Source organism: Typopeltis vanoorti, chromosome 18, assembly GCF_054136105.1.
Source record: "Typopeltis vanoorti isolate ZY-2024b chromosome 18, IOZ_Tvanoo_1.0, whole genome shotgun sequence".
Classification (NCBI taxonomy): Eukaryota; Metazoa; Arthropoda; class Arachnida; order Uropygi; family Thelyphonidae; genus Typopeltis; species Typopeltis vanoorti.
Window position 1 is genome coordinate 68,705,409 of NC_143566.1, and position 15,882 is coordinate 68,721,290.

The following is a 15,882-nucleotide window of genomic DNA, read 5'->3' on the forward strand; positions in this document are numbered from 1 at the left end:
GTAGATGTACAATTAAGTAGCATAAACGGTGTGTTGTGTGGCGCGGAGTGTCCTCTCATGATAAGTCCTTGGACTCCTCGGAGGTGTCACGTAATAATAATAATAATGTCGGTACTAATTTCTGCTTGTTATGAATGTTTGATGCATTGCATACTAAATTTAGTTGCATTTTCGCTACGAGATATTCCGTTTATTTTCCGGTCGGTTAAAATCTCCAAGTGTTTGTTGTCCATGAAGTTTTTTTTTTTTTTAATCAATCAAAAGGTTATAGAATCTATATCACATGAAGCATGTGTGGATTGAGAGGAAAGAAGCTATTTTTAGGTAGGTTTGTGGTCGTAGTGTGAAAGATTGTCGCTCGAGTAGTTTTTATAGTCTTTAAAAAAAAGAATGACGGTTGTCCATTCATTGATGAATCTATAGAAAAGGCGTAAAGTGGAAACGGTGTCGTGGAAGAAAAATCAGAGGCTCCACGAATAGTATTTGGGGCTCTCCGTTCCAGACATCGACATTATTATTATTACTATTACGTGACACTTCCAAGGAGTCCAAGAATTCATCGCGGGAGGACACGCTACTTCATTCCGCTACACACATCTCACTGTCTTCCCTACGACTTAATTTTCCTACAACCATAAAAATTAGAAATGGTATATTAGAGTGCGGTTTACACGAAAATGAATCGCAAGGAGTTTTTTTTCACAAAAACAATTCTGTTTCCCCCATTGACTGGGAATTTGCACGCATTCATTACGAGCTGTCAGCAGTACACCCTGCGTTTTATAGAACTCTCATTTGCAGGTAGTTGCAAATGATGCATGCGGTTCAGAAAAAAAAAAAAATTCTCCTCTTGCCATTCACTTTCGTTCAAACCGCACTCTAATATACCAATTTTTCTCATTTTTATGAATTATTGAAATATCTACGAACTTATGGGACAACCTGTATTTTTGTCTGTAAATTGCATGTGTTCTGATGGTCGATTGAGATGTCGAGACTGATTCAAGTGATTGAGAAGGAAAAATTACTAATTAAACCACGAACTCTTTTTATTTATAATTGGAAAATATCAAACATGATTTTTATAAATTCATTTCCGTATTATGCGCAACTAGTATTCATGGTTTTCATACAATCAAGTTACTTTCACTTGAGTTATATTTAATGAAAAAGTTTAATCCTGAATCAAAGAAAGGGACACTGCCTTAAATTAATTGGTAGAATTTCGAAAATTAAAATTTATGCAACCTTAATAGCTCTTTGATGTATGAGAAATGAAGCCTGTATAGTCTCTCTTCTTCCTTGATTTGTAACTTTGATTTGTTTCCTCTCATGGAATGCAAAGATGGGAAACATGAAATATATAACGGAAATAAACTTATTACAATAGCAGATGCGTAATCCTTTGTCACATACTCTCCAAATTTTGGAGATCTCTTTCTCCTGAGAACTCAACACGGGCCCTTCCACTACATCCCTATAAAAACCTCGTCTTATCCCAAATGTGAAAACGGTATGCTAACATTGGATAGATATGGGATTTGTATAGGTTTGGCTCTGTAAAGTGGGTAATAATAATCTTTAAAGCCGAAGAGGATGTTGACTTTTTTTTTTTTTTTTTTTTTTTGAAACCCAAGAGAAGCTATGGGGGGTTGGATGGATTGTTTTAAATTACTACCGACGCTATTAAGGCTACGAGGTACATTACGTCTGCAAATGATATGTGTTTCTCTCTCACTAGTTTGCCTGTTGTGCGAAAATAGCTTGAGTTTTACGGGGAAGAAAAACCCTGCAAGGGGGTGAAATGCCTTTATAAAGGATCCTCTGTAAAATTCGAATTCAAGTCTTTCTATTGAGGCTACGGGAATGCGGTATGTTTGTACTAGGAAAAACGTGAGATAAATAATATCTGCTTTTTATTATGGTTGCAAGAGAGAAGACAGAACTATATTTTGGCAGCATTAAAGTTGACATGATTATCCTCACTTCATTGAAGAATGACATGAAGATCATAATTTAAAGTGGTGGTTGTGCTTGGAGTTTGAGTTATTTGAGCACCGCAAGGTTTGTTAAATGAGCAGGAGGAATGGAGCACGCTATCATTAGCAAAATTATGGCTATGGAAGACTGGAGGTCAGCGAGAGAAGGTCTGTACAGAACAAACAGGCAGGCGAAATTACAGAGCTGTGAGTCATGCTAGAATTGGTAGAGAAATCCGAAAACGCAGTAAACAATAGAACGTGAACCCAGAAGTGATTGCACAAGTTTTTTCGAACCTTATCATGACAGAGCTTGTCTTCAAATTGGTGGTCACTTTATATACATATTTTATTTATTTATTTGTTTATTTGAATGGTAAATGGAAAATCACCTGGGGAAGATAATTTAGGTTCAGAATTATATGAATATGCAGGAATAAAGTTCAAAGAAAGAATCCTATTATTCTTAAATAAAATCTATTCTACAAGTAGCCCATCAAGAGAAACGGGAAAATGCAATTGTGATCCGTATCCTTAAAAAAGTATAGAGATGACCCTAAAAATTATAGAGGTATAAGTATTCAAAATTCCTGTTATTACAAAATATATTGCAGAATTTTAAATAACAAACTATTCTGAAAGCTTTATTTCAGAAGTACAAAATGGATTTAGAAAAGGACGATCATGTATAGACCCGGCCTTTTGCCTAAAATTAATCATAGAGGAAAGGAGAAAATACAATTTAGAAACACATATTGCATTTATTGACTTTGAAAAAGCATTTGACAAAGTTAAAATAAGTATTTTATTTAACATATTAAAAGAAAGACGAATACCATATAATATTCTAAAAGCTATCACAAGTATATATGAAAATAATCAAATACAAATAAGATTAAATCACGAGCTATCATGTACAAGAGAGATAAACCAAGGGGTCCGACAGGGATGTCCACTCTCAGCAATTCTTTTTAATATTTATTTAAATGAAATAATAATAAAATGGAATAAAACTTTCCATCAAGGTATTAAACTTTCTCCTACTGTGAACTTAAACACTCTCCTTTTTGCTGATGATCGAATAATAATTACAAATTCTGAAGATAACTTACAGAAAGATTTAAATTTAAATGAGCTATCCAAAGATTATGGTATGATAATATCAACAGAAAAACCAAAAACTATGGCCTTTAAAGGACAAGATCCAGTAAGAACTAAAATAGTGTTAGATAACAAGATTTTAGAACAGGTGAATTCATTTAACTACCTAGGATGTATGATTACATATGAAAATGAAAAAGATATAAACTTAAAAATTGCAAAATATTTAAAGATAACAGGTGTAATACTCTATATTTAAACCTAACCTAGTTCAAAAACAAACACACTAAAGGTATACAATACATTAGCCACATGGAAGTGAAATCTGGACAATAAAACAAAAAGACAAACGAAGATTAATAACAGCTGAAATGAAGTTTATGAGAAAAACTGCAAAATATAAAAGAAATGAAGAAATTATGAATGAATTAAACCAGGAATCAGCAATGGAAAAAAATGTAAAAATATAAACATAAATGGATGGAACATGTTGAAAGAATGAAAACAGAAAGATCACCAAAACAAGCCTTAAATTACAGACCATTAGGAAAATGAAAACTAGTACGTGCTCTCAAGAGATTCAAATGAAAAGCATGATGATGAATGGTCTGATTACAGGCCTGTTTCCATGTTGTGCGGTAGATGTGAGCTGAGAATGAAGAATGTGGAGAACTTTGTAACCCACAATTCTTTGAAATTCTTTGGAACTATTCGCGTAATCTCGCGGATTGCACTAGATTATTCAGGTTGGTTCTGTTGAGGTTTTAATGCATTATTGAAGCGACTTTCAAACTACAATAATTATATTTAAGCATTTATTCAACTTATCTATTAAATCAAATATATTACTAACCTCCGCTGATTCACTGCAGCTGAACGATTTTGATCCGTAGTGGGACTTGCATTGTTCGTCTGCCGTGTAATGTTGTCCTGGCAGTAACTCGAGATAGGTGAAGTTAGTCAATGGAGGTACGTTTTTTAAACAGTTCCCTTGCCCTGAACTTGAAGAGATAATGATTTAATTTAGGAGTCAAGGATAAATAACTCGATTTAGTGATCAGAAATTATTTCAAGTTTTGAGATAGGAGCAGTATATTTAACAGTATAAAAGTTACCTACTCTAGAAAGTCTGTGATATATTGACGGCTACAATGAGACCAAGTAATCGGATGAGCTAGCCTGGATAGTTGATTGGTCATTATATGTCCCGGTTGATTCGTCTTGTGCTCGCATTCATTTCCAGTACCATCGTGTTGCATCCCGAAGCTGTTAAACAGAAAACAGACTATTGTCTACGTACTTTAGGTTAATCAGTTGTACACTGAACTGAGTAACTTAAATTAGTACCTCAGTATTTTTTATTTTTTTAAATTAAATTACTAATGCTTAACTTTTTTTTTTCCTCGATTGGTATTCGTTAGATGGCGCTAGTCACAATTCATCATTAAGTAATAAGCAATATTTATTGCAGTAGTAAGTAAGACTCAAATATACATTTTTCGGTAAAAATTATCACAAATGCAATATAGATTAACATTAAAAATCTAGTTTTTTGATAAATTGTATCAAAAGAAAAATTAATTCAGAATTATATTTTATATATTATGCTATTTCATTCGTTATAGTTTCTGCTTATATGCGAATAAACTGTTTTATAAAAGCAGACGAAAACATAACTTACGTGTGTCCCATTTCATGGGCGATTGTAAAACCCGATGCAAGCCCAATATCCTGAGTGATACTGCAACTTCTTTTCACGTCGCACATTCCGGACACTTGAGCTAACCCTAAGGTAATGGATATTTAAATTTACATACTTTAATTCTTTAAAATTCATATTATTTATAGTAAAATAATATTAAAGTCAAATATATTATCTGTTTTAATAAACGAAAGTCTTTACCTAATGTATCACATGGCTCATCTTTGTCAAAGCAAATATCGTATCTGAAAAAAAAAAAGTCTTAATAATATTCGATAGTTACTTTAATTTTTTTTTTAATTGGATCAATTAAAATAAAAAGAAGCAAATTATTAACTTTTTTCATTTCATTGCTGCCAGTGTCTAGGATTATTTATACTAATCTAAGTAGAATCATATTCTATTAACGAACAAAAGTTTATGCCTATAATTACCTCGTGAGCAAAACTGCAGTGTCATGATGGGCGATTCTGTTGTTCTTAGAAGAGTCTTTTCGAGACCGGATGGTTTCTTGCCATTTGCAGAAATTGTTGAGCGATTTTCCAGCATGGTGACTAATATTTAAATTTTTCTGCGATTAACAATATTAGAAGTCAGTATCAGTTATTATATGTATTCTGTCAAGTTTTAAATTTCAAAAAAATAATAATCATTATGCAAACAATTAGAAACTATTTATATAATAAAAAAAATATTTTTAATTTCTTTATATTTTCTTAATTATTATATATTATTATATATTAAATATTTAATTATATATTTAATTATTATATATTATATTTTCATAAGTATAAGATGAAGCAATGACTATATTTCAACTGTATTTCTTCTTTGATCTAAAAAATATTTGGATCAAAGGTGGTGTGCTGGGATTAGCCGTATGGAAACAATGCAATAAATTTGAATATTGTAATTGTCTGTCATTTTGTCTTAATTTGTGTATTTTTATGAAGAAACATCTTACAATTAACGTGATGCTTGGGAGTTAAAATGAGTTTTTTTATTGTCTCCATTTTTGTATTTACTGTTCTAGCGTTTCAACTAAGGAGAGGATGAATAGAACAAAAAAATATTCGCAACGTTTAATTAAACCAGTGTTCTGAAAGACCGATATTCTGTATGATAACTGAGGTTGAATTCCTTCCTATGCAAGCAAACAAAAAAATAAAAAATAAAGAACTTTGGGCTTTACATCTACTCAAAGGAAGTATCCGCAATTATTTTGACTTACGGGCTACGTCACTACCTCAGGTATACATTTCGCTTACCCTACAGTTTTGCTGATACTTTGTTGATGTACGCTTAATAGTACTGCAAAGTTACAACAAAATGTGCGGAAGGGGGGGGGGGGAGCGAGACTCTTCCCTGTGTTGGAAAGAGATCAGCATTCAAATCGTTTCCGTCACGGAAAGAATTTTGTAGGTCTTATTCATGTAAGATTACGTTACAAGACTTTAAAGGGTTGAATAGGGTTTATTTATTTATTTAGTATTTATTATGTTTTGTTCCTTCTCTCGGTGACTTCTGATTTTTTCTTTCCTGGAAACGTACAAACCATCTTCAGAACACATGGAATTGCATTGTTGCTTCTGGACGATAAATCGACAACACAACCCAATTAATTAATTGATAAACAAGTTTGCAATTAATTTTTAATAACTTTCTCAATTTTTAGTTTCTTGTGAGTCATCAGCTGTGGAACAGGGGAACTGTCTTTCGGATTATCCCCCTCTCCACCTTTCCAACACATTTTTAGCACAAAGCCGTTGGAATCATGTTACTATCGACCAATTAAAAAAAGTAAACAATCTTAAAAAAAAATGAAGATTTCTAGAAACCAGGCTAAGAGAAAGAAGGGGAAACGCAAACACCAATGTTTTCATCTAGTCCATTATTATACCACAGATGGTAATATTAAGATACTGTTCTTCCTAAAACAAAGGTTTAAACTATTTTTATTATTCAGGAAAAAAATAAAAAGGTACTTACCTCTTCTTCAGTGACCAGTACAACACGTGTCACAACGATATTCACAGCATTTCCAATACTGGCATCCTTGTACAATTTAGCAACCTGGCCTCCAGGGAGACAAAAGAAAAAACAAAACTTTCAGCTTAAAATTTCCATTCAGATAGCTCTTCATTGGAAGGACTATAATTAATTAATAAAAAAGCGAAAATAGCTATTTTTTTTAGGACATATTAAAGTCTAAATACAATTACTTAATTTCAGTTCCAATACTCAGTAAAGATTAATACTTACAATGTTCATGAGGGTTAGGATATATGATTCGGTGTCCTTTCCGTAATGTGCAACCATCTTGGTATCTGCCACAACCATAGTTTCAACGTATCGTTCAATGCTAAAGGATCTCTTTTGTCGTTTTAGTTTCTTGGGAAGTTTCGGCAAGAAAACAATGTTCGGTTGACCTAGATATTAACAATAGGAGCAAAAATAAATAAAGAAAGAAAAATAAAATAATAAAAATATAATTTTAGTTTAATTTTGTAAGCAGTCAGTTGATGTAAGATATTTTTCAAAACCAAAGGAATATTACATAAGAATGGTTGATAACTATGATTTCAGAGAGAATCTCTTACCCTGAACGACACCACAGGGGGGTTCTCTGTTTGCTAATTTCAGAGAATTTCTCTGGTATATAATATGCAATTGTCCTTCCTTGCCTTCGTGATTGTTTTTCCAGTAAGGTTCGATGAGATATTCTTTACCAGCTGACACAAACATACCATGCTAGGAAAATAAAAAAAAAAAATAATAAATAAATAAAGGCCATCAGATGTCGTAATAAATTTCGCGTTGTAATTTTTTTTTTTTTTCGCAATATAAAATAATAGTATAAAGATAGCTCGGGGATAATATGATCCGTTTTGATTAAAAACAGTTTTCATTGTCTTTTTGATTAAAATATCTAAGGCAAGTAGAATTTCTTTTTACTGTTCGAAAATAACGTGAGTAGGGTGTTTTTATTATTATTACCATTGAATGTATGAAGAATCTCAAGAGCAGATAAGATCGTTGGGTCGCACTTCATAATATTGCAACAAGATCATTTACTAATTAAAGCAAGAGAATGGTATCGTAATATAGCCTATAAAAACAGTGTTTTTAATAATTAGCATTTCTGTAACCTACTTGGATAAATTTTTAAAAAATGAGTGCTCCATTACAAAAAAAAACAACAACTCTGCTTTCTTTATATAATTTCAAATATAGTAGAAATATGATTTTTAGAATTCCAAGCATTAATTAGATACATTCTTAAAAAAACATTCATGATTTATTGTGCATAGGGAATGTTTCTAGTACTCTTAAGAGCCCCGTCGAATTCACAGAAGTCCTCCCCATTCTAGTTTAAGAACATATTTAAATATACCGACAAACTGCTGGTCTTGTTTATCTTTAAAAGCGTTTTTAACCACCACATATTGCTTGCGGTTATTATTAGTGTCATATACCAACATGACATCTGGGAAATCCGCTCTTCCTAGAATCACCAAAACTTTAGTTTAAAAAAAAAAAAAATTGTTGGCTCAAGAATCATTTCCAAGTTAGGCTAAAAGAACTTTTGCATAGAACAAATTTTATTTCCATTGAAGTCACTACACACGATACTATTCATAATCGTTACGATTAAGAGAGATTAATTGCCCAGTTTGGTTCGAATGGTATTTCTATGAGGAGGGATGTTATAATGCTGCCCCAGAGAAATCTTAACGATTTCCATTGAAGGCTTCTATTGGACGGCTTCTTCTAAATGTTGAGTTCTTTGCTCGCGCCATGCAATAAACCGGACTGGAGCACTTTAAACATCCATAAATTTGGCTCTTTTTCCTAATTAGCGATGTAGAGCGTGATGTACGAGGGACAAAATGGGATGTCGGACAGACACTTCTGGACTTTATTTAAAAACATGAAGTGCTTTAACAGTTTCCAGCAATCCAGTCTGGCGGTTGACTGCGACATCGACACCATGGTAATTTTTTCTTTAACTTATTATAAGATCAGGGAGCTGAGTAATAAAAGGTGATAAACATCTTTTCCACTAAGTTTGCTGGTTTATATGTTTCAGTAAAAAAAAAAAATAATAATAATAGATTAATGTTAACTTGTGAAAGAAGCGAGTTTGTTTTTATTTCTTGGTGAATTTCTGGAAGTTGTGTCAAATAAAATATTGAAATGTAATCTTTGGCAAATGGATGAATATTTCGGAAGAAGAATTAAAATTAGATCGGAGTATCCACAGAAAATGGAGTTACTAGTTCAACTCTTATGAGCAGCCTAAAGAACTTTGCAGATTCCATCCACTTCTCATCCATCCTTAGACGGGTTGAGTCCCCGTGATTAGCGATTTTAGGCAAGTTTTAATGAAGTCAGCTTGCCATTCCTCTGCTGCATCCCTCTAAGAATGTGTTAACTGGGCCGATTTGCTTGTTTTGAGAGATGAAAAACTGAGTTTCCGCGAGAAATACCCTCCACTGCCAGCTGACTCTTCTGCTTCTTCTTCTCTCTTCCATCATCTATGTGGATGATGATGATGAGGCTGAATGAACTCTTTCCACTTCTGTCTGTCCCTGGAGAGTCCGAACAATTCTGTTCAGTTTGGTGTCGCTTGTTGTGATTTGATGTTCGGGTCCTCTTTTATTTTGTCCTCTTATATTTCATCTAATTCTGGGCCGCCCTTTGGATCTTTTATCTTCCATCGTTGTAATCTTTCTTTTCTTTAGTTGGTAATCTTTCTGTTCCCATTCTGGGTCACATGGCCAAACCATCGCAGTCTTCTTTCTTGAATTTTTGTCTATTATTGTTATTTCTTGTTTTAGTCGTTTCCTTATGGCTTCGTTTCTTAGTCTATCCAGCAGATATATTCCAAGTAAGCTTCTTAGCCAACTTATTTCAGTAGTGACCGGCTGACTCATCTTTAATTTAAAACGCCTAATAAAGGTTCCTTACCTCATAGATAGGATATTCGAACCCAAGTCTATTCAACCAAAGAGGCTTCGTCGAAACCGACTGACAGAGGCTACTGTTGCTGATTACTAGGGTGAAAACCACAGAAATGCGTACATCATGAAGACGCACCAAATTAATTTATTCATAATGCGTACATTACATAAGAATAATTACGCTAGTAACTGTTTTCTTATGCAGTGTAAGAGCATGATATTCGATACTGTCCTTCAGATTAAGCATGAATAATGGAAGTTCGTTATGTTACCTTCAAAAACAGATTTATGTAGTAATCTTTGCAGACTCCAAATACACCGTTTTCTCAAACGCTTCTATTTTCAAGAAATATAATTCCATCGATTATATTATATCGTCAGTTTAGGAGCTGTTTAGGCGTACTTTATGAACGAATATGGGTAAAAACTGGAGCATTTTCTAGACTTTCCAACTGAAGCACAGTATTTGATCTGTGTTTGAAATTTCCATCTGAGACAGAAGAATGAGACAACAGTATTCGTTTTGGTGGAACGTTTTAAGTTTGTCATCTGAAGATAAGCTTTACCTGTCTCATATATGGAGATAGAAGGAGTCCTATAAAATCTTTTTTTTTTCTCTTCCGAACAGACAAATCAACCTGAGAACACTTTATATATATATATATATATTGTACTCATATATCAGAAGTAAAGGAACCTATAGGCACATCAGTACCGTGTGTGGAGTGCAAATGAGGACTGAGATAGAAGTTTATCGATTTTTTTTTTTTTTTTTGAAGAGTTGCAGGTTGTGGTTGTTTGGGAATACTTTTTTAAGGAAGGCTGTTCCAGAGGACACAGGTAAGAGGATGAATCGAAACAAGTGCTTGTGTGTTTGTAGTTGCATAGTAGAGGGGTGCTGGGTAGCTGCAGCTCTTGCATTAACAGGTGCAACAGTAAGTGGAGGAATGGTTGCTAATTCACACTGGAAGTACCTGTAGAATAGACACACTACTGAAACACTGCGTCTGAGAGACAGAGGACTGAAATGAGTCTGTAAGAGGGAATATCTATGAGCATAACTGCTCACCTCTGGATGGCATCAAAGATTTTAAGGGAATTTTTAGGTGCATCACCCCAAATTATGTGAGCAGTATTCTAATCATGGACGAATTTGGGATTTCTACATGTTAATTAACCAATGTAATATATAACTTCATGACTTTAGTTGACTCTGCCAACCAAATTAGTTGTTCAGCCGTAAATTAAACAACTATGGTCAACCTCTACGTATCTACTCTCTAATTAACAGACTGCAATTCGAATTCGCCGAGCACATTGATGTTCGTGAATTTCTTTAGGTGGGAGATGAAATTCGTGGTGTGATGAAAGGTGTGACACCACCACCCTGCTTATATAGGCTTAAAGTGTCTTGAAAAAGTCCTAAGTTTCATTAAGTTTGGTCTCTAGAGCTAGCTTTCCAGACTAGGTTTAAAAAATGACTTAAAAATCGTTTTAAAAATTATAAAAATTTCTTAGCCTACTCACGGTACCAATGTGCTATAAATTTAACCTTTCATGGATGGAAGTCACATAAAAAAGCAATCCACAGAAACAATCACTACTCTGTTAGCCTCATTCTAAATGAATTTTTTTTTTTTTCAGAAACAAAACAAACCAAACAAACGAGTCATTTTTGAATATCTAAGATATCCACTTATCAGCGCGCAAAATTTCTGTACTTTGGAAACAGTATCGCACTCAGGATTTAATCTTAGGGGTGGGGGGGGGGGAGAGTTCAGTAGACGATTTGAAAATACACAATACGTATCGCATACGACCTACGACTGAGCATCTGCAATGATCGCTAATTCATAAGTAGTATAGAAATAGAAGACACAACACATCATAAATAAAAAAAATGAATTTTAATTAGGAAAAGATTTTTGGAAAATTTTCTAGTGTTCTTTCCTTTTTCTTTAGGGGGGAGCATGGCCCTGTCCCCCCCCTCTGGGTGCGTCACTGTTTTGTTTGGAAATCAATTATGGAGAGCAGCTTATGGGTTTTCCTAATGAATGGTTGTTTAAAGAATTATATTATTATAACCTAGAAACAGATTGTTAACAAAAATGTGTGCAAGCGAATACTCAGGTACGAGACCGATGGTCATCCGTCTTATGCAGTCCACTTGCCATTCACCAAGTGACATGCAGTCCATCTCAGTGTTAAGAGAGCAGAAAAGTGAAGTTTTTCCTTAGTGTCCCCCCCCCCCCAAAAAAAAAAAAACTTCTCTCCTGAACATTTGAGAAGCTGTGCCTTAAATAATGGCACCTGATTTGTTACTTCAAATGACATCGTTTGGGATATTGATCTGTTCTAGTAGGTGACTTTCTTGTAATAAAACATATCAAATTATTGATTATCTCAGGAAACTTATAATTTTTTGACATAAACGTCTGCATTTGCCGTTTCTTGGACGAGTATGTGAGTAATTGAGACTAGTTCAGTTCATGATAGTGCGTTGAAAAGAACAGTTTATTATTTCATTAAGTTTCTCAGACATTAAGTTTTCTCCTTACGGTAACCGACAACAGCGAGGCCACTTAATGTGGGCCTCTTATCAATGTTACGCAGTATTGAAAATATACATAGAGACAAAATATCTCTTTGTGATCACGTACATGCTATTTGTATAAACAAACAGGCACACACTAACACATCACCTATCCGAGAAATTACAGAAAAAATAAAAATATGAAAATAAAACAGATTTGTTGAATAATTTGTTAGGTGCCTTGCAGCCGGGGAGAGAGAGAAAGAGAGAGATTTCATGCCTATCAGAAAACGTCAGATTCATTGCCTGTTCGTGCAAACACAGCGGGAATCATTCACCTTGGATTCACTAGTAAGTGTAATTACAAAACACTGAAAATAATCGGTTTGAAGGAGGTTATAGTTCATTTATATTGTTTACTCTGAAGTAGCCAATCGTTCAGTAGTTTATTTGATCGAGTCTGCTGAGTGACCAAGTTGCAGCCCGTAAAGCATTACTCAAACACTGCGAACTGCTCATTCTACCTCATCCCAGAGATGCTACTATTGGAACAAGGTCTGGGGAGTAAGCTGGCCATTGAAGTAAAGAAAATTCGCTGTCATGTTCCTCGAACACTTCAACACGCTACGCGCTTTGTGGGATGGAACATTTTTTCTCTCTAATTTCTTTGTCTAGCCGGAAGTACCCAATGAGTAAACTGCAGCCATGAATGGATGAGCATAATTCCGACGATGTTAAGATAGGCTGTAACATTCAGACGGTTGTGTTCGGTGGACCTAACATGTGCCAAGGAACCATTCTTCACACCAGTACACCCGACTAGTGGCCTGAACTGTTGCTACTTCGCAAGAAGAGTCCATGACCTCATGTTGTTGCCTCCATATTGTGGTTCTGCCATCATCATAATAAACTACAAACCGGGACTGGTCAGACTAGGCGATTTTTCCATTCGTCATCCGTTCAGCGTTCGACATACCCATTGAAGCAGCATCTTCCTGATCTTAGCTGACATTGGGAACTGGTATAGTCGTCTGTTTTTGTCCCCTGTCAAAAGTGACAGAGTGCACCGAACTGTGCTTTCCGAGATGATATTTTGACCAGTACTGTTGTACTGAGCTGTGTCTGACTGGTTGTGACTCTCCGGTCACGTTTCACAGTCTTGCCATTCTTCTCTGACCTCCTCTTGCATCAGCGAGCTGTTTCTGACAGAGCTACCGTTGACTTGAAGTTGTCTGGTTATTACATCAATCTTGGTACACTCTAAACACTGTAGTGCGAAAAGGCCGGAGTAGTAGACGTTTGTGTGATACTGACACCAACAATCATACTACGCTCAACCTCACTTAAGTCATTACGCCTTTTATCCATTCTGATGCATCTCACACACACACACAGAATCGTCGGATGCCTGTCTTCCTGATTTACAGTATGTAAATCAGGAAGACAGGCATATATATGCAGTTTTATTGAGTCAAGTAGCTGTATATATATGCAGCTACTTGACTCAACATCTTCAGGAACGGTCTATTACCTAAATAGGGAGATGTTCCTAATTTGTTCCTAAATGACAGTAAAGTGGCCATTCAGTATATTTTCATGCCTACTGAAATCTATTATTTCGTTAGTTTGAACGGACATTTTATCTAACAAATGTCTAACATTTCATTGGATGTGAATGGTCAGTTTTCAACGGACAGCCAAGAACTTACTACAATAATGAGTTTCGTAACTGTATAAAGAATAAACAAAAATACAAAAAATATATAAAATTTAATAAAAAGAAAGAAAAAAAACTTAGCCCACCCATGGTACTAATGTGCTGGTTTGCAACCTTTTTGTGGGTGGGACTTACTTTAAAAAAATGCCAAATTGTTATTTCTGTTTTGAAGTAAGTAACTCAATCACCTCATTCGCTTTATGCCCGGAATTGTTACAGTTGCTACACTAACGAGTTTTCCTTGGTCATAAAAAGGTCCATCACCGGGATCATTACACTTCTAGTTTCATATGTCAGATATTCAAGTAGGGGGTCCGCCGTGGGCGACCATTTTTGGGCAAAAAAATTTTTGCCCAAAAATGGTCGCCCACGTCTCTCTCTCTCTCTCTCTCTCTCTCTCTCTCTCTCTCTCTCTCTCTATATATATATATATATATATATATATATATTATATATATATATTATATATATATAATATATATATATATATATATATATATATATATATATATATATATTATATATATATATATATATATAATATATATATAATATATATATATAATATATATATATATTATATATATATATATATATATATATATATATATATAGAGAGAGAGAGAGAGAGAGAGAGAGAGAGAGGCAAATTGTGCTAAAAACAAAAATCTATAGAGTGAAAGTTGAGGGGGGAAAAATCCGAAAGCAAAACAAACAGTTTGCTGTTTTAATGTAGCAGTGTTCCAAATAAACACATCGTCAGCTGAAAACCTTTGGGGTTACCATCCTAATCACGAATACTCACCAATCCGTGACAGTTGCTTAACGCCGCAGTCGACCTCGGGTCGCTGGCTACATACCCGTGAAAGTGACAGTAACGCGTGGCGTGAGACCGTCTTCTCTTTCGTACGTCGTGTCCCCACAATTGCAGAGTGTAGTGGGCTGACAGCAGTCTCGTGTTGTAGGTGAGATTCAGGTGGAAGTCTTTGCCTTCCGCATTCACCTTGTAGTAGACGTGAGTCAGCAATGTCCGAGTAGCAGGTGGTAAGGCATTCGCGGCTCTTTTTCTTCTCTGTGACGTCATTAGCAGACCGTGGTAGGTGACGTCGTAACTTTGAAATCGGCCTTCATGGTCAACAAGAGTCGGCACGACGGTTTCGTAATGACGTAACCTTGAAAGGGTATCACCTGGGGAAGAAAACACAAGATATTCTTTGATTTATCACTAGGTCAAACCTTATTCTAATTTTAATACTACTTGGCAACGTTAAAGGTAATTGCATCTACAGAATCTATCTTAGGACACGGGAACTTGTTCAAATAGTTTGAAATAACTGAATTGAATATTCAGAACTAAAAACGGTTTTAGCAGTTTATGTAAAAACAGAAACGGCATGTGAGATGAGATTGTACTTCCTGTTATTATTTGAATCCACAGCAAACTTAGTTCCAATATGATTATGGTTCTGACGAATGTATATGCAATTTATAATTTTTTTTTCCTGACAAGTTTAGTACTTGTTCTAATCATTACCTAATTCTTCATTACCAAACACTTCATGTCTTGATAAAGTTTTAAATTTTCTACTTATGTATTAACAATACTATGGAAATTGCTTATAGCACACAAATTAAGTCAACAATCATAGGTGTGTTGGAAAAAATTACTTGTGAGCTTTTTCTGACTTTACTTTCATAGTTCAATTGGTTTTGACGATTGGAAAGATCTGGGTTCGAATCCCGTCTAGGACGCAAAGAACCTTTGAATGAAGGTGAGTTAGTTGTTCTCAGACAAAGGTGGAAGGATTTTCCTACCGAAACTCGTGTTTCCCATCATTCACACCGGTCATAAGAACACTCTCAAGTAACAGACATAATACATTCGC

The 15,882-nt window shown here is 34.7% G+C and overlaps 2 protein-coding genes across 3 annotated transcripts in view; one reads left to right on the forward strand and one right to left on the reverse strand.

The window, feature by feature from the left end:
* Positions 1–15,882, forward strand: part of Trs31 (trafficking protein particle complex subunit 31) — a 331,260-nt gene that overhangs the window by 161,311 nt on the left and 154,067 nt on the right. The window lies entirely within an intron of this gene.
* LOC150096749 (A disintegrin and metalloproteinase with thrombospondin motifs 6-like) overlaps positions 1–15,882 on the reverse strand; it is a 50,540-nt gene that overhangs the window by 604 nt on the left and 34,054 nt on the right. Inside the window, exons 3-11 of the mRNA XM_090408612.1 lie at positions 15,000–15,184; positions 7,383–7,533; positions 7,045–7,211; positions 6,772–6,855; positions 5,217–5,353; positions 4,984–5,027; positions 4,762–4,867; positions 4,200–4,346; positions 3,934–4,081 (exon numbers count right to left, since the gene is read on the reverse strand). Coding sequence (XP_090264738.1) covers positions 3,934–4,081; positions 4,200–4,346; positions 4,762–4,867; positions 4,984–5,027; positions 5,217–5,353; positions 6,772–6,855; positions 7,045–7,211; positions 7,383–7,533; positions 15,000–15,184 — 1,169 coding nt within the window. The remainder of the gene's footprint in view (positions 1–3,933; positions 4,082–4,199; positions 4,347–4,761; positions 4,868–4,983; positions 5,028–5,216; positions 5,354–6,771; positions 6,856–7,044; positions 7,212–7,382; positions 7,534–14,999; positions 15,185–15,882) is intronic.